The sequence below is a fragment of the Filicampus tigris genome, chromosome 10, assembly GCF_054856515.1.
Source record: "Filicampus tigris isolate MCC_2025a chromosome 10, RoL_Ftig_1.0, whole genome shotgun sequence".
Classification (NCBI taxonomy): domain Eukaryota; kingdom Metazoa; phylum Chordata; class Actinopteri; order Syngnathiformes; family Syngnathidae; genus Filicampus; species Filicampus tigris.
Genome location: NC_141226.1, coordinates 13,845,314 through 13,870,016, shown reverse-complemented (window position 1 = coordinate 13,870,016; position 24,703 = coordinate 13,845,314). Strand labels below are relative to the sequence as shown.

General features: G+C 40.8%; 1 protein-coding gene across 7 annotated transcripts in view; it reads right to left on the bottom strand.

Annotated features, from left to right (window-relative positions):
- Positions 1–853: 853 nt before the first annotated feature.
- Positions 854–24,703, bottom strand: part of LOC147140922 (neuropilin-1a-like) — an 82,133-nt gene continuing 58,283 nt past the window's right edge. For all 7 annotated transcript variants that reach the window (XM_086042575.1, XM_086042572.1, XM_086042576.1 and 4 more), the window contains 12 exons: positions 18,158–18,313; positions 16,727–16,871; positions 16,016–16,191; positions 15,716–15,871; positions 13,712–13,856; positions 10,509–10,664; positions 9,386–9,418; positions 6,950–7,090; positions 5,994–6,304; positions 4,926–5,022; positions 4,800–4,844; positions 854–4,449 (listed from right to left, as the gene is read on the bottom strand). In XM_086042575.1, coding sequence (XP_085898701.1) covers positions 4,166–4,449; positions 4,800–4,844; positions 4,926–5,022; positions 5,994–6,304; positions 6,950–7,090; positions 9,386–9,418; positions 10,509–10,664; positions 13,712–13,856; positions 15,716–15,871; positions 16,016–16,191; positions 16,727–16,871; positions 18,158–18,313 — 1,845 coding nt within the window. In that variant the 3' untranslated portion in view covers positions 854–4,165. The remainder of the gene's footprint in view (positions 4,450–4,799; positions 4,845–4,925; positions 5,023–5,993; positions 6,305–6,949; positions 7,091–9,385; positions 9,419–10,508; positions 10,665–13,711; positions 13,857–15,715; positions 15,872–16,015; positions 16,192–16,726; positions 16,872–18,157; positions 18,314–24,703) is intronic.

Sequence of the window (24,703 nt, the reverse complement as noted above, 5' to 3'; positions counted from 1 at the left end):
TTTATAAGTAAATATGGTAGTGCTATTTTACTTATCAAAAACACATCACATTTTTTAGGGGTGTTGCCTTGAATGCATTCATGGCATTTCCATTCCTTCCAGTGGGGAATTAGTGCTGGGAATGTGGTTTCAATTAAACTAGTCACATAGATGTAGTTTTGCTGTTAGATGTAGTTTTGCTGTCTTATCTAAACTGGAGGCGGAACGTCTCATTATTTTAATAAAACTGCCAAAGAGAGGAAAAAGTGGACTTGGAGGGATGATGTCTATGTGTTCACAGACACGTTACATACGTATTAAAGTCGTCGCACATTTCTTCTTTGGTCGTCCCACAATGACTAGTTTCGAGGTGAACAAAGTGTGTAAAGATCAATTCATTTGAGTTACACTTACCTCGTTCTTACACTTAAGTTCCAGCAGAGTCACAAAACCATTTCTTATTGCAGTATGTCCTCTTTTATCCACAGAAAGAGAAGAAGAGGCACAGCAGGCTAAAATGTTAGCAGGGTTATTCGCTTGCTTTCCTCTTCTTTACAACAGCTGGAAGGAATTTTCTTGTTTAGTTTTCGCAATAACATTTAGACATAAGGTGTAAATTACAATGCCAACCTCGCCAAAATCGACGTATTTGGACATGGAAGCAATTGGGTGCTTTTTTTTCTGTTGTGTCAATGCAATGTCAAGCGTTGATTCTATATCTAGGCTACCACTGTATATTAATACTACTGAAATTTATGTTCCTGGCGGTGTCCCAATACATTTGTCCAAACATCCCGGAAACGTCCCAACACTTTGGTAGCATGCAGTATGCTCTGCTCATGTCAATCAATCAATTAAAAAAACTTTGCCACTATGACAATTAATGCAAACATTTATTGACCCAATTGTTTGGAATGTAAAGTCCATTTGTAAAGTCCAAATGATCTGCAACAACACAGACGAGATGAAATCTGGACATCCACCAGAAAGTACAAACTACTGTAGTTTTTTTTTCCTTTCTTTAAAATCACTTAACACTTTTTAAGGCTGAGTTGCTGCTTTTCCATCTTTCATATTTTTGTCTTTTTTCTGGAGTGGAAAACAGCAACAATACAGAAGCAGGTTTAAAAAAACAAAAACAGGGAAAATGTTCCAAAAACATCATTGATTTGACAGCAAGTCATCATTTTACCCTCCGTACAGAAGTTTTTCCTATGGAAAAGTGTACATCTTCATGTGAAAGCATTTTTTTTAATAAAAAAAAAAAGACATATAACACCATCTTGTTATATTACATCATAAAATCATTGTTTTTTTCTTAATTTTACATTTCAGTGCAAGATGTGTTATTTAATCACATCCAGTGCTGCAGCATCCTCTCATTCTCCGAATCACTAAAGTACATTTTTTAATGTTTACTCGTGAGAAAAAAAAAATGTGGATAAATTGTTTTCAGCGAGAGCGGAACCTCCAAAAGTATGAGCAATTTGCGACTTTCAAGCATAATCCCGCGTGATTTCAGCAAAAAATATTGCGCCAAGATTTCAGATTGTCCCCGATGGCAACATTCGTATTAAGATAGCTAGATTTTCATTTGGAATACTTGCTTGTTTGTTTTGTGTGGAAAAAACTGATTTCAGACCGTCCCTAAAGGCAACAAAAAGTCAACAAAGATCGTAACAATAAACCTTTGCGCACAAATCACTTTTACCAAGCAGTCGTTAATGTAAATACCATATAACGAGAAGCAAAACGGCTAATGACTAGCATGAAACTGAGCAGTGACACAAGGGAACAAAAAAGTGTGTCTTCAGTTGGTATTTTGACTATATTATAGTTTTATAGGTACAGTTCACTTTTTATACTTATGACAGTTTGTGATTTCCATAACCCCGAAAAAACTTTGACGGTGACAATTCGACCCTGGATCAGACAATTTCACATGGGAATTTGTTTTGAAACTCGAACAAGTTGAAAGTCAACCATCGAACGATTTGAGTTCCACTTTGGAGCAGGGGCGGAGCCATGGGTGGGCCTGGGTGAGCACAAGCCCACCAACATTGACAGACTGCCCACCAAGTGAGACGAATGAAAAAAATACATATATTTTTACATTTTTAGTCAATAAAATTATTTTTGAGTTTGTGATTTTTTTTTAAAAATTTTGTTGAATATTAAGAATGATATAATTGTGGTTGTCTAAGGAAGATCAGAACTTCATATTATTCAGATTGTCATTTTACTTGAATATATGATGTGTCGGGACAGTGCGAGAAATATTCAGGCCCACCCTGATTTTTTAAGGCCCACCCATTAGCCACATTCTGGCTCCGCCCCTGCTTTGGAGGTTCCTCTGTAATTGACCGAAATAGAGTGAGCGCTATCAACTGTGCGTTGATAGACTGTGCGTGTGCGCGCACGCGCGCGAGGATGCTGCAGCCATTTTGTAGTGTCACCCGTACGAAGAGACGAGTTGTTGCCACGGCAACCGGCCTGTTTTTAATGAGACGAAGTAAACACTTGAGGTCTTGGCTCCTCCTTGTCGGAGGTTCCAGTGTTACCCTGTACGAAAGCGAGCGCCAAACTCGCAAACGTTCACGCGCACGCACACACACCACAATAAAAGACACGCAATCGTGGTGTGTGTGTGTGTGTGTGTTGCTTAGGACGACATTTCAAGAAAGGGAAAGGATACTGCTGCACTGTCCCGTGTTGAAAAACAATTCTCATAGAAATATATTAAAACTATGTACAATATGATAGAACAACGCATGCGTGTGTGTGTGCTCACAAAACCTCTCACACACACACGCACACGCACACACACTCCTATACACACGCACACATACACACTCACAGACAGCAACACAAAATGGGACATTTGACCAGAAAAAACATCAAGCCAGAAAATCTTCACATTATTTCCCGGACTCTTGCCAAATGTGGCTTTCCATGCTGAGACACTGTCTTTGTGTTTCGAGAGAAGGGCCGAGACATTGCGCTCATGTTTTGACTCAATGCAGGGACATTGTAGTTAAGTTTCAACCAAATGCTGAGATGCTGTCCTTAGGTTTCAACCAAATATTGAGACAACATCTTCACATTTTGGCTGAATGTTGCGAGCCTATCTTCACATTTCAACCAAATGCTGTGACATTGTCTTCACGTTTTGACTGCATTCGGAGACATTGTCTTTCTGCTTCAACTACATGCTGAAATGTTATCTTCACGTTTCAACTTAGTGAATACTAGGACACCGTCTTCAGGTTTTTAACTTCATACTGGGATGCTGCATTTAAATGAACGCTGAGGCATTGCCTTCAATTGAATGCTGAGACATTCTCTACAAGGTTTAACTCCAAACAACACACTGTCTTCATGTTTCGCCTGAATGCTGAGACATTTCCCTCAACTTAATGCAGAGAGATTGTCTTCACCTGAACACTTATGCATTGTCTTTAAGCTTCAATCGAATGCTGAGACACTGCCATCCTGTTTTGACCGAATGCAGAGATGTTGTCTTCAGGTTACAACCGAATGTTGAGACAGTCTTCACATTTTGACTGAATGCTGAGACATCGTCTCTACATTTGGACTGTGGGCTGAGACACTGCCTTCAAGTTCCAACTGAAAGCTGGGACATTGTCTTCACACTTCAACCCAATGCTGAGAACTGTCCTCACGTTTGCCTGAATGCTGAGACATTGTGTTCACGTTTGGACTGCGGGCTGAGACATTGTCGACAAGTTCCAATTGGAAGCTGAGACATTTTTCACATTTTGACCAAATGCTGAGACATTCTCATGTGCATGTGTTTAGGAACCCCGGATGAGACACTCGTGGTGGTTGGAGAAAAAAAAAAAAAAAACCCCAAGAAAACAAGGTAAACTAAATCTTTACAAAAGTGGTGGGGGAAAAAAAGGCACTGTTCGAACACACACACAGACTTACTTGTGACTTGGTCTCATCACCAGCATGAGAAAATCAACACCAAAAACACCCAAAATCAACAACGATCCCCCCCAAAACAAATAGATCTTCGATTTTTGCTGTACATGTAGTTTGTACACAGTGCCCCCTTCAGGTCAGTCTGTTGCGCTGCCGCTCCTGAGAAAGAAAAGCCCAACCTCAAGTCCAACGGCGACCCCTCCCTCGCCCCCACCCGCCGGCCGCCGGGCCCCGCCGCTCACGCCTCCGAGTAGTTAGTGTGTGCGTTGATCTTGTCCTTCTTCAGCTTGACGCCGTCCACCAGCTCGAAGTTGTAGTTCTCCAGGGCCGACAGGTTCCTGTCAGCCATGGTGGCGTGCGAGCACGCGCAGTACAGCACCACGCCGCACACGGCGCCCACAAACACGCCCAGGGCCGACATGGCGATGATGGTGATCAGGATGGGGTCCAGCGTCTTCAGCATGTTGTCGGCCGCGCCCACGCCGCCCACTTCGTCAGCCTCTTCTGAGAGCGAGTCTATCGCTAAAAAAAAGAAAGAAAGAAAAAAAAAGGAGAAAAATTAAGATGAAGACGGCATCACAATGAGGTCATATGAAAATAGTGGCCGGAAAAGAAGATGGCCTAGTTGTTGAGGGAAAGTGGCAATTTCCGACAATCCCTGAAGGCAACGCCTGACTTCCAAACATGTTATTGACTTTTGGAAAAACATTCAGCTTAATTAAAGTGTGGAATGTTACTACATCTTTAATATTAGTAAAGCTGATCATCTAAACTCCTAAATACATACCCGTAGATGCCTTACCCATCTGCAGTTGGGTAAATAAAGCCACAATTACAGGTGTAAATACATAATTAAATAGGTCTAAACGTACGAAGGATGATGATCTGCGTGGGTGGAGAAGGAGGAACTTCTGGATCTAAAGAAGGAAAGCCAGCGGTTAGGAAGCGGACAAAACAAACTGCGTGTCCATGTTGAAATTGGCGGCTGTCGTCCAAACCTTTGCAGCGGTCGGCACTGAGCGCGTCTAAAATACGGATGTCGTCCACGGCCATGTGTCCTGTACTTAGTCTGTCTGCCACGCCTTCCACCACCACCTGCAAACGCAACATTTTGTTCCAAAAGGTCCATCACGAGCGACAAAAGTGGGATTTCGGCCGGTCCCCGAAGGCAGCACTGTATTTACAAACATCTAATGATGACTTGGAACAATGAGTCAGTTTCTTTGTAAGGAAATGTTGTCATTTCAAACAATGAAGTCAATGAAGGCAACACTATCCTGTATTATATTATTTTAGCTGTCAGTTGTGTTGGGAAAAGTAAGATTTCAGACAGTCCCTGACTTGGGTTTACAGATGGATATTTGAACTAAACATTTAAGTTTTAGAAAAATCATCAAACTTTTAGAAAAGTCACGCAGTTGTCTTTCGGGGAAAGTTTTAAGACTGAACACAACACTAGACTTAAAATGAACAGTTAACAACGCTTGCTTCATTCTGAAATCTTTGATGTTTTCCAAGGTTCCACAAACTAACAACGCCTGACTTCAAACCATTTACAACAACCTTGGAGTTGTTCGGTGAGGAAAGACGATCATTGTAGGCTGTTGGTGAACAGATGCTCGATACAAACATCCACAGATACAAACATCCAGTGATAATCGGAATAATCACTCAGTTGTTGAGTTGTTGCATAAGGGAAGATACGATTTCGGACGGTCATCAAAGGCAACGGCGGTCTTAGCCAGATGGGAACAATTTAAGGACATCAGGAAGACGGGAACAATCACGCACTTGTTGTGTGAGGAAAAACTGAGATTTGTTTGTTGAAGATAAAGGCTAGAAAGTTAAGGACATTAAAAAAAAAATCACCCCATTGCTGTGTGAGGAAAGCAATATTTTTTTACATACAGCTGACTCAGAAGTATTGATTGATTGATTGAGTTTAAACATTAAATGACATTTTCAACAATGACTGTGTGAGGAAAAAAGGTGATTTCAGACTGGCCCTGAAGACAACACCAGGCTGAGACAGACAGACAGATAAATCGATCGATCTTGAGACTTACTCGGTAAGGTTGACTAGATCTCGGTAGTAAAACTCGTCCTTCCCTCCATCGCGTCCCCTGGTGGCCGCTGACTGTCCACAGGATGTTGCCCCTCCCTTTCTTCAGCTCCTGTTCCTCTTCCTGTCTGATGTGGAGCACCCCGGGGTGCTGGCCCAACATGTGGTACCAGAAGGACACGCACAGGTCGGCATGAGGCGCCGTCACGGGCAGACTGAGCAGCCGGGCCACTCGCACGATGTCCTCTTTGTCGTCTTCAGCATTTCTTAACGGAAAGTCGGTCAGATGCATCAGGATGAAGTTACCCGCGCGGCCTGCAGGGGGCAGCACAAGACAAGAGACTCAGGAGGCAGCCGGGGATTGTGGACTAAAGTATTGGGACACCAAAGGCAGTTGCACAATGTGGACAAAAAGTATTGGGACACCTATAGACAGTGAAAAGGTGGAGAAAATGTGGACAAAAGTACCAGGACAAACAATTGACAACAAAAAAATGAGGAATTTGTTGGATAAAGGTTTTGGGACAGCTAGATAAAGTGAAAAAGGGAAAAGGTTTTGGGACATGTACAGGAAGTGAAAAAGTGAAGAAAATGAGGACAAAAGTAGCAGGACAACAAATTGAAGAAATGTGGGGTTTTGCTGTAGAAAAATATTGGGACACCTAGACGAGGTGAAAAAGGGACAAAAATGTGGGCAAAAGTTTTGGGACACTTACAGGAAGTGAAAATGTTAACTGAACAAAAATATTGAGACACCAATATGCAACTAGTAAAGAAAATGTGAACAAAACGTTCCAACTTGTAACTGTATGAATGTTACACACAATCAAATATTGTTCTTTTCCATTTCTTGTTCAGATTCTTCAACATCAGCTTTTCTCTCCAATTTCAGAAAGCTTCCAGCTACTTCCCCAAAGAGCCAAAAGCAACAACGACGACAATGCCAAGCGCATGTGTTACCCATGTGGTCCAGCGTCGGCACTCTGCGTGCGGCCGGAGCTCCTGCGCCGGTCTGGATCAGCCACTCGGCGCCCGAGCCCGCTTCCGTGGTCCAGCCGCAGAAGGAGGTGAAGTCGAAGTTACAGGCGAACCACAAGTAGTCTACAAACCACAAGAACAACAATTGGTTACAACGTGGAAGCTGACACAGAGGAGCCCGCGGAAATGTGGGCCTTGATGCACACAAAGGCTCAAAGACACACACGACAACGCACACTGGACACTTCATTAGTTAAAGCAACTGCATCAAATAGAAAGATTAAAAAAAAAAAACGTTTTGCAATGAATAAATAATCATTTTTATTTATTGTGATTTCAATACCAATCAACATAATCGTGACGATTATTTTTTCCATAATCGTCCAGCCCAAACAGACAGACAATGTTGAGTCAGTGGTATTGTTAAGGTGCCGTACAGGATTTCCACGTTTGCAGTTGTGATGTGAGAAGTCATCTTGTAAAATGAATGTCGTCACAAAGTCCAGACGCAGAGGGGAAGAGAGAGGGAGGGTGTTGCAGCAAACTAAATCCTGCTCTGCTGCAGATGCAAAAGCGGAGAGGCGAGGAGAGCGGAGACGCTACATGAAAGATCGAAGGAAAATGGACACACGTGAGATACACGTGATATTGTCACGCTAATAACAATAACATAACTTCATTTTTTTTGCCCAAGTCAGATTTTTGCAGCAAATGACTCTCCACAGTCCAATGCAGATGTTGTGCTTATCTCAAAGACAAAAGATGAGTTCGGCATTTTTCCATGCATTTGTTGCCATTTGAAAGGTGCTTTGTTTGCTAAGATGCGCAGATGAGCTTTGCAAGTCCTGCTGAATCTGAGCTGCTGTCTTACAGGGAGCTTAAACTTGCTCTAATTGACACCCAGGAGGCTTTCATCCAGCTCTTAAGGAGAAAAAAAAAACACAGCTTCCCTCATGTCTTTTGCATTTTGTTCACCTCTTCCATCTTCTGTTGTTCGAGCTTCAACGTCCAAAAGAAGCCAGGGTTGAACTCAGGGACGTCCCGCAGGCTTCCGCAATTCCCTGTTTGCGTTATTTGTGTCCCATTGGGACACTTTGAACATGGTGTGTGTTTATAACATAAAGGACAATATATATATATATATATATATATATATATATATATATATATATATATATATATATATATACACATACGTATATATATATATACATATATATACACATACATATATATACACATATATACATACATACATACATACATACACACACACTATTTTCTGTTTATGACTTAACTCGCATAAAATATAAACTGCGGAAAACGGTTGCGTGTCCTCTACACTCATGAGTCTGCACTTGAGTCTGAAAGTGAAGAAACGCGACTCCCAGGTGTAACCTTTCACTCCAGATGGACTCTTTGCAAGAAGCAAAGTTTTCCTGATGTGACAGCAGATGGCCGCACCAGTGAGATACTCTTTGATTTCAGTGCTGAAGATGACACCACTGACTACACTGCGAAGGTGTGTGTCTCACATTCAGTATATTCTTATTGCGCACGTGGGCAGAGCATCCGTTCTTTAATCACCCCCCACTGAGAGTCCTGTAATGTGTTGCAACCATATTAATAAAAAAAAATGTTAATAAATAAATAAATTAAATAAATAAATAAATTCCTTAACTAAGTTGGTGTGAATAAAATAAAGTAGCAAAATAAGCAATTTTACATACAAATTTAACAATATTAAATTTATCTCAGGAGATAATTGGTTAATAATTAATTTAACACTTTTGCATTTATTTTATTTAAAAATGGGTTAATGAACTTGTTATATTACACTGGTCAACAGCAAATGTTTAATCAGAGATGGCTTTAAATGTGTTCCATAACATATTTCTGATGCCAATTTCAAAAAGGTCTTTTTTCCTATCACATCAGGTTTTTGAGATATTTTCATTTTTCATTTTTAAGTTTGACCTATGAAAGCTTGCGCAATACAAAGTTTGCCATGCGTTATCATTTATAGCTGTGACATTTCAGAAAAAATGTTACACCTGTTGCTGAACATAACCCTTCATTCGTAAATATTATTTTTGTAAATATATTACTATAGTACATACCATATTATTGTTATATTATTATCATGATGAAAACTTGAAAAAAACCAAGGGCAGATTTGAAATTAGCGCAAAAAAATCATCTAGAAATGTTTATTTGCCTCTCTGATTAAAACATTTACCAAAAAAAAATGTTGACCAGTGTTTTCTAAGTCTAATTTATTGCAATTTTAATAATAATAAATAATTTATATCAAATGCAAAGCTTAAAGACATGCAAGTTTGGCCAGCCCTTCTCTTAATGACACATAACGGTTCAATCCAAACATCAAGATGGAGGAGGAGGCGGAAGGAAGCTGACCTGGTATGAAGTCCACCATGGGCGTGACGCCTCCTGCAGCACACACATGGGAACACACAAGAAAGGCTCAGAGATCAACGGGTTAAGTGTACCAATTTTTTTAAATGTCCCAAGCACTTTTTTTCTCCTAAAAATGTCTCCTCTGAAAACTTTTAAATAAAAACTTCCCCAAAAATAAAAACAACAAACAATATATTCTACAAAAAATACTACTATTACAATTAATTATAATAATAATAATAATAATTGTTTTTATTGTTACTTTTTTCAGGAAAAAAACTTTCTTTCGACAAGTATGTACCGTATTTTCCGGACCATAAGCCGCACCTTTATATAAGTCACACTCACTCTGTTTGAAAAAAACAAAACAAAACAAAAAACAAACATATATAAGCCGCACCTATCTATGTTGAAAAATTTGATATTTACTGCATTTATGGAACGATTTTGAACTATAAATTTACATGTATGTACCTGAACAGATTCTTTCCTAACAGTGTCTTTTAACATGGCAGCTTTGCTGATTAAAACGGAACAGAATCAAGAGAAAATAAACAGTACTTATCTTCATTTCACTGCCCACTGCCACTCCAGTTTGTCAATCCACTTTTATTGCCACCTAATTAATAACCTAGTTCATAGCGCCTGTTGAACACCTCCACCTGCAGTCACATCCTTTTAATGGCAATTGTGTTGTATTGTATTGTTAGAGCGCCCCTAGCGGTAGAAAAAAATCCACAGAATAGCTGCATGGTTCAAAAACTAGGAAAAAAGCAGCGGCTTATAGTCTGGAAACAACGGTAATCTTTTTTTCTAAAAAATAGTTTTTTTTTTAAAACCATACCACTTGTTTTCTTTGTTGTATTAAAAAAATGTATAATTTTTCTTAAAAAAATACAACTTCTAAATTTTTTTTATACAAAAAAATTGATAGCATTCTTAAAACAATATTATAAAAAAGAAAAGATTGACTATAGAGCTATCTGGTGACTTTTTTTTTGATAGCGCTTCCTGGAGTGAGCTGGAGTCTATCCCAGCTGACTTGGGGCGAGAGGCGGGACACAATCTGGACTGGTCGCAAGCCATTGACAAGTAATTAATTTCGGATGGAAAAAAAACGTACCTGTCACCGAGTCATAAACTTCGGGAAGGTCTGTGTCTGTGTTTGCGTACAGCGTGGTGACGGGCACCGTTTGGGGCGATGTGGTGGTGGCTCCAAACGTGGTGGAGGGAAGCGTGGCGGTGACCTTTGTGGTGGGCAAGGCCGTGGTCGTAATTTCTGAAGAGAAACAAACAAAAAATAGTCATACAAAATTTATCTTGATGCCTATGAAGTCCAAAAGTATTCATCTGAAGAATGACCAAATATCATCTAGAAAAAGCTCTTTTGCTACACATAAGCTGTTCACTCAACACTTGACGTTCATTCAATGCTTCAAGGATCGAGAGAAAAAAAGAGGCTTCCTGTTCTCACGCTGACATTTCAATTTAAGGCGGGCACATCTTATTTTAATCCTCCACAACACACCTCCAACTCACTCAAACACGCTTCCTTTAATTACACGCACATCAACACTTTTTTTTCTTATAGCAGACGCATGCCAATTCAAGTACAATTCGCTTCATTTCCTTTCACACACATTTCAAGAGTACCAAGGACTATTCAGAAAGAATGAAAATATATAGGACAGGAATAAAGACAATCTGAGAGGAAAAAAAGTAGGGTTTTTTTTATGGGGGGGGGAGTTAAATCATAACATTACATTAAGAAAGTTTGATTTACTATGAGAGATATAGTTGTATTGGAGAAAAATAGTCGGGTCTATTTGAAAAATGCAATCAAGAAAGAAAAAGAACTGAATCTTGAAAAAAAAATTAAAAAATCCCCCCCCCCCAAAAAAAGAACAGTGTATTTCTTTTCAGAGGAAAAAAGTCGTAATATTACAACAATTTTTTTAATGTTGTAACATTACAAGAAAAAAAAAGAAGAGTAAAAAAAGACATGTTAGCTGTTAGCTGAGTGGAGAAAGACAGTGTTGGGCTTCTGCTTCCTGTCAAACTCTCTGTGATGTTGTCATATTTATTTACAGTACTTGGGACAATAGTGATATTTTACAGAGACCAGGAAAAGACAAATAATTGTGTTCATTATATTGTGACATAAGCCATGTCCACAAAATTTTTTTAAATCATTGATTCTGAACGTAAGCCCCATCAGCCGATTGGCACAGACTCGTCCCTTGAAATGTGCAATAGATTTTTGCAGTTTTTCGTTGACAAGGTTGCTACAGCTAGTGCTCTCATTTCGAATGTCACATTTGACCCCTTTGTTCACGTTCCTTGTTCTGCAGTGCTGGATTCCTTTGAGGCAATTTCCTTGGCATTTTTGTAGGATATGGTCTGACAAATTAAGCCATCTGGCTCCCCTTATGACTCAGTTCCTCCTCACTTCTTTGAGAAGGTTCTCCCGAGTATTGATGAATCGGCTTTGGCCATTATCAACAGCAGCCTGTCTTCTGGTGTAGTCCCCCAACATTTTAAACTTAGTAGTTGCTGTTAGTGCAACCCCTACTTAAGAAACCTGGCCTTGATCAAGGTGTGCTGTCAGATTTTACACCTATTTCCAAACGGCCTTTTATTTCTAAAATTCTGGAGAAAGTGGTGCACTCACAGTTAAAATTTTTCTTGGATGAACATAATGTCATGGAGGTTTTCCAGACAGGTTTTAAGATTATGCATAGCACAGAGTCAGCTCTGTTATGTTTTATGATATCCTCCGGGCAAATGGCACTGGAGACTATGTATGTCTTGTTTTGTTGGATTAGACTGCAGAATTTGATACGGTGGACCACGCTATTGTTTGGCTCGTGATGGTATTATTCAGACACAGACACAGGCTAGCATCAAGTGGTCCTTAGTGGATGCGATCTAGAGTGGTTTAGATCTTATTTGGCTGGCAGGATTTTTTCTGTTAGCTTAGTTTGCTCTGAGTCCTGCTCTGCCCCTCTATTGCACGGTGTTCCACAGGGCTCTATTTTGGGGCCCTTACTGTTCTCATTGTATTTGCTGCCCCTGGGTTCCATCTTTCGAAAACACTGTATTTCCTTCCACTGCTCTGCAGATGACTGTCAAATATATGTCCTATTGAGCAAAAAAGACACTTTCTCCATAAGACCACTTTTGTCCTGCAGAGAGGACATCAAACCCTGGACGTTACTAAATTTCTTAAATTTCAACGAAAAGAAAACAGAAGTTATGGTGTTTGGTCCCATTGGCTCTTCTACATCCCACCCTGTTGAGCTGGGCAGCAATTTAAAGCCAACAATCTCGAACTTGGGTTTTAAAATGGACAATGATCTTAAATTGGACCGGCAAATCAGCGCTGTTGTAAGGTCCAGCTTCTTTCCTCTCAGACAGCTGGCTAAGGTAAAACCCCGCCTTTCTCATCAGAAATTTGAGAAAAAATTTATTTTGGAGTCGACCAATCCTCTCTCAAGCATCTCCATTTGGTTCAAAATGCTGCTGCTCGCCTCCTAACTGGAGCTCAGAAGATGGAGCACATAACACCAATTCTGGCCTCCCTTCACTTAATTTAATGCTTTCACTTGATATGTTATTGTTATTTTGTTGTTGTAATGTAAAATGATTTGTTACAGCCATAGCTGTTATGAAATGCACTATATAAAATAGTATTGTATTGTGTTGTTTTACTGAGTTATGTGTTGTATTGTTGAACTGTCACAACACAGGTTAAAATAGGCTGAAACAAAGCTAAGAGAGGCCAACATAGGCTAATGCACATTTGAGAGAGGATACCACAAGGTCAAAATCCATCTAGGAGATTCTACCAGAGATTAAAATGCAGCTACAAAAGACTACTACCAGGTTATTAAAGACTAAAACACAGCTAAGAAAGGCTAACATACTGTATGCTAAAACAAAATTAAAGACACTAATGCAGAGAGACACACTGCAGACAACTGATAAAACTGTAATGACAAAGTTTAATATAGGCTGAAACGCAGTGATGCCAACATGGGCTCGAAAAAATAGTTAAAGCCTAAGGCTAAAAGCCAATTCAAAGAAACCATAGGATAAAATACTGCTAAGAAAGGCTAACATTGGCAAAACCACATCTTAGAAAGGCTGACATAGCATAACTCAGCAAAGAGACGCTAGCACAAGGCTAACATAGGCTAAAACTAAAAAAGAAAAAAGAAAAAAAAAAAAGAAAGGCTAACTATTAAACAGTTAATAAACTAAAGCTAGCCAAAACACGAGAGGCTTTAACAATGATGACATTAGAGTGCATCCATGTTTACTCACCATCCAGTTCGCAGCCGAGCAGCTCCAATCGTAGGCCCACCCCCTCCATGGTGGCTCTCTCCGGGTAGATCCGAACGAAACGGGTCAGCAGGGGACCCACCGACCTCAGCTCAGGTGTGTCGTGGTTCTGATTGCCAGAGAAGATCTAACAACCACAGGGGAGACCGCCACAAATTAACCAGACATTCATTATTGATTATTGATTTAGCCTTTGGGGAAGAGGGTGTGCGTAATCCCTGTTGGGATTTTGAAGAGGGTGCGCATCATAAAAATCTCGCAAAAGGCAGCCTTAAATTGTTTGCTAGTTTTGAAATACAGTAAGACTGAAAAAAAATTCTGGCCTTGGAGGGGGTAAGCCATCACTGTTGGGACGTTGAAGGGGATTGTGTATCTTAAAAAGTTAGGGAAAGGCTACCTTAAATGATTTACTAGTAAAGAATATATTGTTGGATACTAAGTGTGAATGAAGAACATCCAACACATTGTATGCAGTCTAGCAGCGGGAGTGGAACACCTGAGACCCCCCTCAGCGCACCCCCCTCGGTGCCGCCATCTGGAAGGCATGGAGCAGGATGTGGTTCCAGTGGGGCGGGCCCAGGAGAGGAAGTGGAGTGTGCAAAGCAATGATATAGATTTCCTCTCTAGGGTGAGAATGAAAGCGGCTCCAGAGACCCCAGGGCCCTTTTCGGGGGTCTTATTCAATCCAATGTGCTCATTCTACATTCCAAACACAAAGAGCACCTGTCAATCAAGTTATATACACACCTCATTCTACAACAGAAACCGCTACGATGTAGTCACAAGGACAACCATGTTTTGACTACAAGAGAGACTAACAGCAGGCTAACGGGGGCTTTAACGCAGATGAGCGAGGCCAACACAGTTTAAAAATATTAAAACAAACAAACACTGCAGATAAAACTGATTCAACTGTAAGACAGAGGCTAAAATGAGGCTAACGGGCTAAAACACAGCTAAGAGAGTCTAACACACGGTAAATATAAGCTAAAACACACATTCAGATTCTAAAACAGACAAACACGGCAGATAAACTGATTATCGTAAAGAGAGAGGCTAAAACATGGAGAGGAGAGGTTGCCCCAGGGTTAATGCAAGATTAAAATATTAAGACAGAAGCTAACATAAGATGAAAAAGATAAGGATACTAAATGTAACAAATAGTGCAGATAAAACTGCATGAAACTGTAGAGACAAAAGCTAGCATGCTAAAAGACATCTAAGAGAGGCTTTCAACAGACAAGAGCGTGAGCGTGAGCGAGATTCTCCACAATCATCACTTGTTATCACTTAACCTCGTGCATGTAAAGCTCAGTTCCTGACATTTTCCTGTCACAAGTCTTTGTCTTTACTTGCATGGAAGAAACCTTTGTGACAAATGAAAAAACAAATTCCCAGAATCACAGCTGACATGACTTTAACCGCATCTATCTACTGCATTCTGTTACAGTAAAAATAGATGTTTGTTTCACGTCAGCCGAGTCTAAACTCAAATTGACTCCCTGTTAGCATTTGCTTACCATTGCTGCTTAAAAAAAAAAGACGAGAATATAAAGGTGCGATAAAGGAAACTAAACTACAAAGAGCTAATGAGGGTATAATCATAAACCAGCGTTACTAAATCTCAATTTTACCATTACAGGCTTCGGAAAATGTCAGTCTGCAATAGTTTGAAACGACACCAGCAGGGTTGGAGCTAAAACACAGTTATGATAGAATAACATAGGCTGAACCATGCTAAGGGAGTCTTAAAATCGGCTAAGACACAGCCAGACATACTAAAACAGACAAACTATACAGATGAAGCAGACTAAATTGTAAAGAGGCTAGCATAGGCCACAAGACAGATAATAGAAGCTAAGGATACTAAAACGTGAAAAGTGCAGATAAAACTGTTAAGACAAAGGCTAACATGCTGTAGGCTAATGCACAGCTAAAAGAACTAAATGGAGACGAGCACAATGCTTCCAGCTTTCATGGACTGACCTTAGGCTTGGTGGTGTTTTCCTCGTTGACCAGGGTCCAGTCTTCTCCGTCCAGACTGTGTCCCACCTTGAACTTCTTCATGAACACATTCTTGTCATAGTGTTTCCCACCCTGAATCACCACGCCGGTCACCATCTTGTCCTGGCCCAGGTCCACCTGCCAAAAAGAAGCAGTCACTGTGAAAATGTTTGACATTACTGATAAGTGATAACTCAATCATAACCTTAACCATATCAACCCTAACCAAAAGACCTAACCTGACTATTAACCCGAAACATAATCAGGTAAGGAGGTTTTCACCTGGAGCCATTCATTCCTGAAGGGCTGCTTGGTCTGTTGACCGGTCCATCCCGACCTGCCCGTCAACAAACGGGCGTTCTCGGCCACCCAGCCTCGGTTAGCATAGGACGAGGCGCTGATCTGACCGTCAGAGATCTGACCGGACACCATGCCCAACATTCCTGAACATGGGTAGTCTGCGGAGAGAATAAAATGGAGGAATTCTTGAAGTGTACTGTCTGGAGCATAGACATCATATATAATAGACACCACTTTGAGTGGGTTGGCTCATTGCTGCAACACATCAGCGCGCCCACCATATCGGATTTGGCAGATCTGCTTCATAAAATAATGCTAATACAGTGGGTTACCTTGCATTATGAATTTAATTTGGTCTGTGTCTGGATAATACCATCGACCCAAAGCAACGACGTATAACGCCAAAAAGTTGTGGCATTCGTAAGTCAAGGTACCACTATGATTTCCATCGTAGGTCTGGATCGCCAGTATCAGTATGGTCGAGAACATGTTGTGAGTTGAAAGCGCTGTCTAAGGGGCATTTGACTTCGACAGATTTGCTGGCTGTTGCATTCGAGGCCACTTGACCCAGAGGCTGCGCTTCAATCTGTTCGACAGAGTGGACGCTTGGTTTTCCAACAAATACACTCACACATCACTTTTGTGTGGAGTTTTTCCCTTTGAGCGAGATAAGCAAAGTGGCAAATGGATTACCTGAGGTTCTGCAGCCGTAGAGCTCAAAGCGCATGCAGATGCCTTGTTCCCAGGACATGGGCCGGATGCGAATGTAGCGGGCCAGAGTCTGCTTGGGCAGTAAGGAGCGAGCCTCGTCTGTCGGGTTGTGGTTCCCCTGGAAGATCTGAAAGTGAGATGGAAGAAATATTATTTGTCCTCTGTGGTTAAAAAGTCGAGTCAAGTTTCTTTGGGCAGTGGGCAATTTGGCCCTTTTCCGCCAATCTGATAAAGGTGTTGGTGTGTTGGTAGCAATTAGAAGAATAATCTCTTGGACAAGTTTGGCTTTGAAGGACCCTTGGAAATAACCTAAGATGAACAGACTTCTTGTTTGTTTCTCAGCATGACTTCTTTTGAGACTTTTTTTGTGGGGCGGACATAGGTATGTCTGCTAAATTTCGTGGAGATATGCGAAAGTGGCTGAGGGAGATGACTTTTCCAGGAATTCACAAGAATTCCTAGTCATCAAATTTTGGCACCAATTTTTTTTTGTCCTAATTTTCGCACAATGTGGTTTTCAGCGAATTTTTGGGTCTAAATTTTGCCCCAGTTTTCGGTCATCCAGTCGTTTAACTAACTGGGCCATTCATTTCCCAGAATCGATGACTGTTCAACCAAAGCATTTCATAAATAGTGTTTGTCAAAGCATATTCCACAATGAAGCTTTTGTTAAGAACACAAGGTGATGTCAAGCCTCCCAGTTTGCTCCGCAAAACCTCTCAAAAGTCAGGCCTTCAAAATAAAAGTACCAATATAATGAAACGTAATGGTTAATCGGCAACCAGATTTGTCATTTGGTTGTATTTATCTTTCCTGTTAAATTGTTATCGTTGACGCTTTATATCTGCCATGTTCCTTTTGGCAAGGGAACTACCCATGGAAATGAGCCATTTGGCTATAAGTGGGAGCATTTACATTGTATTACATGTGCATTTTCCCTCTATAACAAAGTTTCACCACACTTTCTTGGGCCACATGGCATCTTATTCAACAGTCACACTCAATAAACAAGCACAAAATAGTTAGAGTGTGACTGCTCAGCCACCAAAGGGCCAAAAAAAGAGTGGAGAAACTGTTATGGAGTGCATTTATTTTAAAGGCCTGACTTTTAACAGGATGTTAAGCCGATGTTGCCCCAATTTGTCCCAGTGTTGCAAATCAAACCTGGAGACTTGATATTGCCTTGAGTCTTTAGTTGTTCATATTTATTTTGCACTATTTACGTTCGTAAAGCTACAGTTACTCTCCATAAGATGTAATTTTGTTACTATTTTTGAGTGTCTGTAAAAGATGAATTGGTTTTACATTTCATTTGGATTTGGTACAATTTGGTTTTAGTCAGCCACCCTGAAAGGGATTACTCATGAAAACGGAGGTTTAACTCGACTAAAATCGACTTGGGTGAATGTTGACCTTCTGTTTGGAGCCATCCTTCACCGTCACCCAGTCCTCGCCATTGGAGCTCAGATCGACCTTGTAGGAGCGAACAAAGTAGTGCTTCTTGGTCTCTTTGGAGATGGCTCCTTGCGTGCTGATGGCCGTGATGAACCTCAGGAAGCCCAAGTCCACCTAAGAAGAACAACAACAATAATGGTTGAAGATTATTCAAGATTTACACTTGAAATTACAACATGAAATGATGATGGGCATGTATAGGGTCATTTTGAAGCCATGCCCCAACAAATACGGGAAGTCTGCAATTTTAGAATTAATTTGCCTGTTTCTAGTGGTTTTCCAAAGACAAACTCGTCCTAGAAAATTTCGACCGATCGCTACCCAGATTTTAACCACATATGCTAGACGGATGGGTTATGCTAAATTTGCATAACGGTTTAGTTTTCATCATTGTGTGCGGGCGAAGCATGGCAGCAATGTTAACTGACTTGCCATTAAACAGAAAACTAGTAATATGAAGCCAACTCATCCTTTTGAGAGTCAGCACCCGAAGTCAGTTTTACTTAGCAACATGAAATTTGGCACACACGTTTACCATGACCAAACCCACAAAAAAAGTGTCATGAACCCATGCTGTACAATGTCCACGAAGTCGGGCCATTTCGGTTTCAATTGACCATTTTTGGGCCATTTCCAGCGATATTTCAAAGATATGTCTTCGAGATTGTATCCGATTACAGTACTTCTAAATTTGAACCACATCGACGAGACGAATGGACAGTGTTTAATTGACAAACATTTGCGCTGTGGTCATTGCATGTGGGCCGAACATGGCAGCCAAGTTTGACAACTCACCCTAAAACATGAAATTCTATTAAGACAATGCCGACCTGAAGGTGCCCCCCTGCTGGCAGAAATGTAAATGCCATAAGGCTTGTCGTGATGAAGTTGGGATGCAGTGTGTGTGTGTGTGTGTTACACAAAAGGAAATGTGTGTGTGTGTGTGTGTGTGTGTGTCGCTCACCAGCACTGTACATGCATGTGTGGGAACCAACTCTGCAGCAATTATACGGCTGTCTGCACGCATCACTAATGACTAGTGCCTGACCTCTACCATGTGTTGTTTTGAATGCATTTGAATGTGTGTGTGCGTGTGTGTGTGTGTGCGTGTGTGGGCGTGTGTGCGTGTGTGTAGGCGTGCGTGTGCATAGACTCAGAGCTTTTGTTGTATCAACTTTACTTGGCAGAGAGAAAAATAAGGGCCTTTATTTTATAACACCATCGCTCACACAGTGGATGCAATTGTGTTTATTTGTGCGTATCATATCAACACATTAAAACTAGTATTTCCTGTTAAAATACTGAAAATAGCTCACAAGAGAGAAATGACATAGCATCCCCGGGCTACATTTTTATTGCACATGGAATGAAAATGTGATCTTAGAAGACTGCCAGATATGCTAGAGATGTTTTATCTGCTCGGATTATAAGAGAGAGAGATTTTTATCATCAAAGAAAACGTATGAAATATACAGTATCAGTGCGTGCGGAAAATGGTAGAACTTATCTGAAATGAGGAATATTTCACGAGGTCGGGAATGTGGGCTTCACACCGCCGGTCTTATCGCTGAACATTTCCTCAGACGATGTTCACGCTTGAGCTGAAGCTAATTCATTTTCTGACTTGACATGAGCATCATACTGTATAGAACCTCAAGAGTCTCCAATATGCACTTTGTCATGGCTATATCTTACAAACGTTTTGGATGGAATACATGCCGTTTCAGTAATCAAGGTTTGGTGCCATGGCTGCAACTCACCATTTTCACAACATTGTGTTTCTCATCTGTCTAGTTAGTATATAAACTTCAAATTTGGTAGAAACTGGATATATCGCCAACACTTTTACACAGGGCTCTGGTCTCCTTTCAACATACAGTACTTCCTTAGATACAATGGGAAAATAATCCTGTGGGAAGACTTATGTCTTTGAAGGACCCCTGTAAATTGTCCAAAATTCCCCATAAATGGTGTTTCAAGTTAAAATGACAGACTTGCTGTGTCTTCGGGTGTGGCTTCTTACAACATTTTTGTGGGTTTACTTATGAATGTCGACTAAATTTCATATTGGCTCAGGCGGCTGAATGCTCCAAAAAAATTAAATTTAGCGCATGATAGGTCTTCAATTTGATCAAAGTGGCTTTCATAAAGGTTTTATAAGTAGATTCCTTACAAGGCCAGGAGCATCTTCCGCTGGCTGCCAGCTGTTGCGGTCGTTAGCATTTCAGAGCGGTGGCAGGTCAGAGCTACTTTCCGGACAGTTCCTCTACCCATCGAGCCAGTGAGGCTAATTGATCTTCCATCTTTCAAACACTTGGCAACATCGCAGCTCACGTACGCACTTTCAAGAAGCGCAGGAAAGGGGCGGCATTCGCTAGCAGCATGGCTAAATGGAATTGAATAAAAAAAAAACAAAAAAAAACAATGCTTCTTCCTGCCAAAACAGGATGCTGCCACTCGTGATAGCGAGAGAAAAAAAACGTTGGTTTGAAGGTTCTTCCAAGACCTGTTTGAGTCCGGATGACACTACTGTATGTGAAGAGACACTTTGTCGAAAAATGTATCACTTTCAGACTATTTCATCACTTAATTCATATAAATCACTTCGTAGTTTTAATATGTGTTTGCTTACTGCAGTTTTCCTTATGTATTTTCACAAATATCGTGACAGAGATATGATTTACTTCTGATATGTAACGTATAATGATATCGTTCTCATAATGGAAATATCGCAAAATATGGTCACTTGCAATAATATCGCATGCAGTTTTAACACAAATTTTATGATGTAAAATTTTTGATAAAAGAAAAATGCTCATCTGTTGAGGATCGTGTTTACCAAGGTCAGGACGGTATGCTCTGCCAGGGACATTTGGGCCGTGTTTTTTTTGGTTTTTACGTTACAGTGGGAGCATTTTTTGCTAAAGATTGGCAGCTGCTTTCTGTGTTTGAAAATGTGTTATTCTGCAATCAAATAATTGCAAAATAACGCAAGGTTATTTTAGGAGGAAACGAAAGACTTCCACGTCCGAGTCGTCGGCACTGGCAGAGATTTTTACAGTCTAAAGATGTCCCACACAAGGACATACTTCACATGCAAAGGGAAAAGGAATGTGCTAAATGTTAACAGTTAGTTAACAAAACCAAATTGCTATCCACCTTTTTCCTACGCCCAATGCCTACTCGTGGATTACACACACAAGACATGCTGGGCGTGTTTCTGCCAGTCAGTGAAATGGGCATCCTGTAGCATGGTATTACATGTGTTGAACCACTAGAGGGCAGATGTTACGGCAGGGAGCGCACATGAAATGTTGTGCAGTCAGTTAATAAAGGCAGCTCTGTAATATTGCAGAAGAGAACAGTGGTCTTGCTTTTGAAAAGAACCCAACACAACACGTAAGTCGATACATGACCCAGTTCGCGTCGAATAGAGGAACAGACGAAAACCAACTTCCGTCCTTGCTTAGTCCGTCCTTTTTAAAGACTTCTCGTCCTCTGTCCGTCCGTCCACAAAATGGGCGACCATTTCGTCCCCGGGACGGAATGCCCATCTCTGGTTTCCACATCTATACAACTATAACGGTTGGGTTAAGTATGGGTCGATTGTTCATGCCTGCAGGGTTGCGTGGCACCCAACGCTTAATCTAACTGTTCCACAAGTAGCATTTTATATGGTTTCGTTTGTTAAACATATGTGTATTGTCACATATAAAATCAGTTAAGAAATACGAAGCAGTTCACTATTCAAAAGAGTTGAGCAACAGTTTTTCCCAAGAAGAAGCAGTTGTTACATACTTATATTTATTTCTGATTTGTGTGCAAGTTGAGACAAGTTAATGCAAGTTACTCTTTGGACACTGATTCTCCACAGGCCGTGACACTTGACAACTTTTTTTTTTTCTTTGTCGTCTAACTTTTGACAAGGCGGTGCTCACACGGGGCCCAAACATATTCTGCAGATGGCGACGTCTTCCTGATGGCGTCAAAGAGATCCTGAGGACGTCTATAAATACCTCCGCCAGTTCAGTGGGGGAAAGGAAGCCTTTCCTGGGCTTTCTTTACATTGTGCTTACAATTGTAAAGAAACTGTGTGATGCTAAAGATTGGAGCCTGAAAACTTTTTAAGACCTTAAATGTCATGTTGATCACATGTAAGACCGCTCACTAAATTTGACCCCCGGGAGTGGGTGAAATGTGCTGAATATTATATCGCAATATGTTCAGAAATTATGCACTAATGATTTTGAAATCCCAATTTTAGATTTTCTAAAATGAAGGTTTTAATAACCCTTACCAATGTCACCTAATATGGTGTAAAAAAAAACCATGAGCAGCCACTCTTAAAAAGTGCCCAGAAAAACAAACAGGAAGTCGGCCGTTTTGGTTCAACGCATCCATTTTAGGGCCATTTTGGCCAATTTTAAAGGATCCTTAAAAGATTAACCTTTTCTATAAATGATGTCCAAATGTTATCAAATTTGAATTACGTACACAGTGAACCCTTGCCAATTCGTGAATGTTTGAATGATTCGCAAGTTTCTGAACATACCTTAAACTTTGCTGAAAATGCATCAATTAGCACGTATCTAAATATTTGTGTGCTCATTGTATAATTCCAAAAGGTGCCTGGGTCTGCTAAAGCAGCTCGAAGGTATTCCTGCTACCCTGTGACCCAGAACAGGACAAGGTGTAGAAAACGGTTGACGGATCGGACAAGCGACCAGCCAAGACAGATTGCCAACCAACCTAGATTGGTTGGCAACCGAATCAGACTGAATGTCTGTCAATAAAATGTTTTAGCCTCCTTCTTCCCACAGTCAGTTACGGATTTACTTCAGCGTTCTTGTGAGCCAGAACAGAACAAGCTGTAGAAAATGGATGACAGAGCAGACGAGTGACCACTAATGGTTGACAGATCTCCATTCCTTGGCTTTCCACCAGTCGCATCTCATGTCATGATACCTGCAATTCGTCCATCTTGTTTTTTGAGGAGGCCTTGTGCTCTTTTAAGGAGCGTTTTTTGAGGTTCGCCTTGCCTTGTTGACAAATTCACAGCAGGCCACATCTGTCCATTTTTAAAACTCGTTTAAAGGCACATTTCTATTCTTTGGCTTATCCGACCTGAGACTTCAACGCAGCCCCACTAGTCAAAACTTGATATTCTGATTAGTATTGTGTTTGTAGAATTCAAATTAAGCAGCAAAATCCAGCTGTTTTTAATGTATCTCAGGAGGCTGTCATTTTGTCACTTGCCGTCAACTGAAAATTAAATCAAAGTTACTCAGGGCTCAGGTAACAACTAATCATGGCTCAGTTTCAGAAAACAGGTGAGCCATGATTGGTTGTTACCTGAGCCCTGAGTAATAATGTCATTTTCAGTCAAGATCAAGTGACAAAATGGCCGCCCCCTGAGATGCATGAAAACAGGTGGATCTTCTTAAAGAGGAAGTCTACGTTAACATATTTTTTCAAGAATATGTTCTATGCAAGCCCACTAGTCGAAACGGGGCATTCTGATAAATATTGCGTTTGTGGAATAAGTGTTAATCCACTCGTTTTTAGCCATCTCTGGGGGCGGCCATTTTGTCTTCTGTCGACTGAAAATGACATCACAACTGTTCACAACGACCAATCATGGCTCAGATTCAGAAAACAGATCAGCCATGATACAGTATGCAGTAGTTATGACTTTACTACTGTGTTAGTGTCAGAGATGGGGATTCCGTTAGTACCGATGGAAGGTCTGTGAGTCTGTCACTGACGGACGGCCATTTTGCTCACGAATGACGGGAAGCATTTTAAAAGAAATGACGGCCTAAGCACTGATGACAGACTGACAGACGGACAGGCGGACCGGTGAAATCTAGGGAAGTGCGATTAAAATAACATGACGGACTGACCGACTGACGATTACAGTTTGGTTCGGCTTAAAATAATGTCGGACGGACGATGATGGTCGGCTACCCAGGACACTGTCGAATGACGGACTGGCAAAATTTTGTACATTTCCCACCTTTTGTTAACGCGAATGTTTAAAATATGTTATACACATTGGCAATTGAAAAAAAAAAAAAAACATATTCTTGATTGCTCTTTTCTTATATAAAAGTGGTTGGCATCTTAGTGACAATAGGACAATGTGTGTCCCAGGGTGACAACAGTTGAGAAGCACTGCTTTAAAACCTCAGAATTGCCCGTGTTGTTCAGCGAAGGGCACAACATGCTGGCCGTGAGCGACCACTCTTCATTCATATACCTTGAGGGGTAAAAGTTGCAACGTCCCTCTGACATGCTCTCTCCTCACCCCACCCGCAAAGACTTCAATTATTCACGTGGTGCCATTCATGTTTTATGGAAACCAGTTTGAGTGCAGCAGTCAGAATGTTGCGGTGATGTCACGCTGACATCTTTAAACTGATGATCACATGTAAGAGGAGCTCACTTAAATACTTAATTACACTCAAACTGTAACACAGCAATGATGTCAATCGTTTTTGCTGG